A 1,922-nucleotide genomic window follows, 5' to 3' on the forward strand; every position below is an offset into this window, starting at 1 on the left:
GCCCCTGCGGCCCGGGGTGCCGGGCAGCAGCGGAGGCAGATGAACAGTCGTGGCGGGGACGGGACCGAGCCTCCTCGAGTTACAGGACAGGGGGCACAGCAGGCTTTTTATTGCCACGAACAAGGAGTTGTTCAGAATCTTCCTCCTTTTTGGTTCTGCTTAAGTGGCAGTAACGACGCAAGGGCTGCTGCTCAGAGATGAGCATACAGTCACAACTACAGAGTCAACCGCTGCAGCTCCGAGTCCTCAGGCTCCACCGGCGCCAATCAAGGCCTATTCAAGTCCTACCAGACTCGCTTCTTCACGCGCACCAGGCTCATCAGCAGAACCTAGAAGGGTTTCGGTTTTGTTTTGTTTTTGTTTCTAAGGGAATGGGAGGGGAGGAATTGTCGCAATTCCTCTTGCTTCAGCTGCACCACACAGCTGTTGTGTTGTTAGGCAAGACGGGCTGCAATCGTACTGCAGCGGTTGAGCCAGAAGCGTATCATTATCCCCATCCAGGTCACTGTCCAATTGTTTGCATCATGGAACTTTTTAATCATAGCCCATCTTGCAGATAAAGGAGGCTCTAAAAATACAGCTTTAACTGCTCAACGACAGGGTACTTCTAATGTTCAGATCAGGTAATTAAACTTTTCACCCATTTTCCTATAAAGTGCTGCGCTTTGGAACAAAGAAAACTTATTTTTTGTACGTTCCAACGGCAGGGCGGAGGCACCGTGCAGACGCACTGCCTGCCACAGCAGGCGGCTGAAGAGCACACGCGGCTGGGACCGGCAGCAATCCAAACGCACGCGCACAGACAGCGCCTGGACTCTGACCTGGACTTGGGCGTCAATCCTTCGCCGAGGCCACCCCTGTTAGACTTAGACCTTCCCTGCCACACAGAAGCTCACACCTTTCAAAAAATAAACAAAAATACCCCAAACCAGACCCCACTGGAGTGGCATTTCTTTGTACTGTTCTGTTTGCTTTAAAAACCGCATGTTCCTCGAGAGCAGGGCTCTGACCCTCATTTCTGAGCTCACTTCCTACTTTTTGCCCTCGCCTCAGTAACTGCGTACAAATCATGACTGCTACGCTGCACTTAGTCACCCGAATTAAAGAGGAAAGCAGGTCCCGCAAGGCATGGGGGTGACAACAGCCTCCTAGGCTCGTGGCTGAAGAACTTGTTTCGTTTTGGGGGGTTTTTTTGCCTTTGTCCATCTCAGTTTTACCTGAGGGGCAAGCACTCTTCAGTGTCAAAACCATCAGACAGCAACACGCCTTCCTGTGACTCTGGAAACGAAGCTACACTTCAAGATACCTCTAAAGAAATGAAAACCAAGCAGAGACAGCTCTTACTTTACAACCATACTGCAGGGCTAGCTTGTTAAGATTATCGTCCTCTGTAATCTCTCGCTCCAGAAGCACCACGTCTCCAACTCGGTCTCGAGAAGTGCTGCAGCGCTGCTGCTCCTTGCCCCTCGGCCGCAATTCCGTCACGTTGAGTTCCTCCTCTGATGACTCTTCTGAATCAGACTGGCCATTGGGAAACACATACACCTGCCTGCCCGGATAATTATGGATGGTGACAGGAGCCTGGAAGGATCTGGTCTGGCTCTCATTCAGCCTCATCTTTTATGCCAGCACCTGGAACAAACAAAAGCCAGACATTTTGACTTTCCACAATACCAGTGTTTATTTCGGAGCATGTGAGATTTCGCAGGATGGACAAAAGCACAGCAGTCGCAGGCATGCAGACACACACAAAGCTTTCCTTCCACCCTGATCTTCTCAGGGGCCGATCCAAAAGGTGCCATTCTGACAGCAGTGACAGAAAGGTTACGCACACAAACTTCAACAACAGGTAGATCACTTTCAAATCTTTCTTTTTTTTTGTCTACCTGTGGACAAGCCCTTACATAACACTACTCTGCCAC

At 50.4% G+C, this 1,922-nt stretch overlaps 1 protein-coding gene across 1 annotated transcript in view; it reads right to left on the reverse strand.

Annotated features, from left to right (window-relative positions):
- LYSMD4 (LysM, putative peptidoglycan-binding, domain containing 4) overlaps positions 1-1,617 on the reverse strand; it is a 4,773-nt gene extending 3,156 nt beyond the window's left edge. The window contains exon 1 of the mRNA XM_010133736.1: positions 1,345-1,617. Within this exon, the coding sequence (XP_010132038.1) occupies positions 1,345-1,617 (273 nt within the window). The remainder of the gene's footprint in view (positions 1-1,344) is intronic.
- Positions 1,618-1,922: the final 305 nt, after the last annotated feature.

Source organism: Buceros rhinoceros, unplaced genomic scaffold (assembly GCF_000710305.1).
Source record: "Buceros rhinoceros silvestris isolate BGI_N320 unplaced genomic scaffold, ASM71030v1 scaffold12603, whole genome shotgun sequence".
In the NCBI taxonomy this organism is placed as follows: Eukaryota; Metazoa; Chordata; class Aves; order Bucerotiformes; family Bucerotidae; genus Buceros; species Buceros rhinoceros.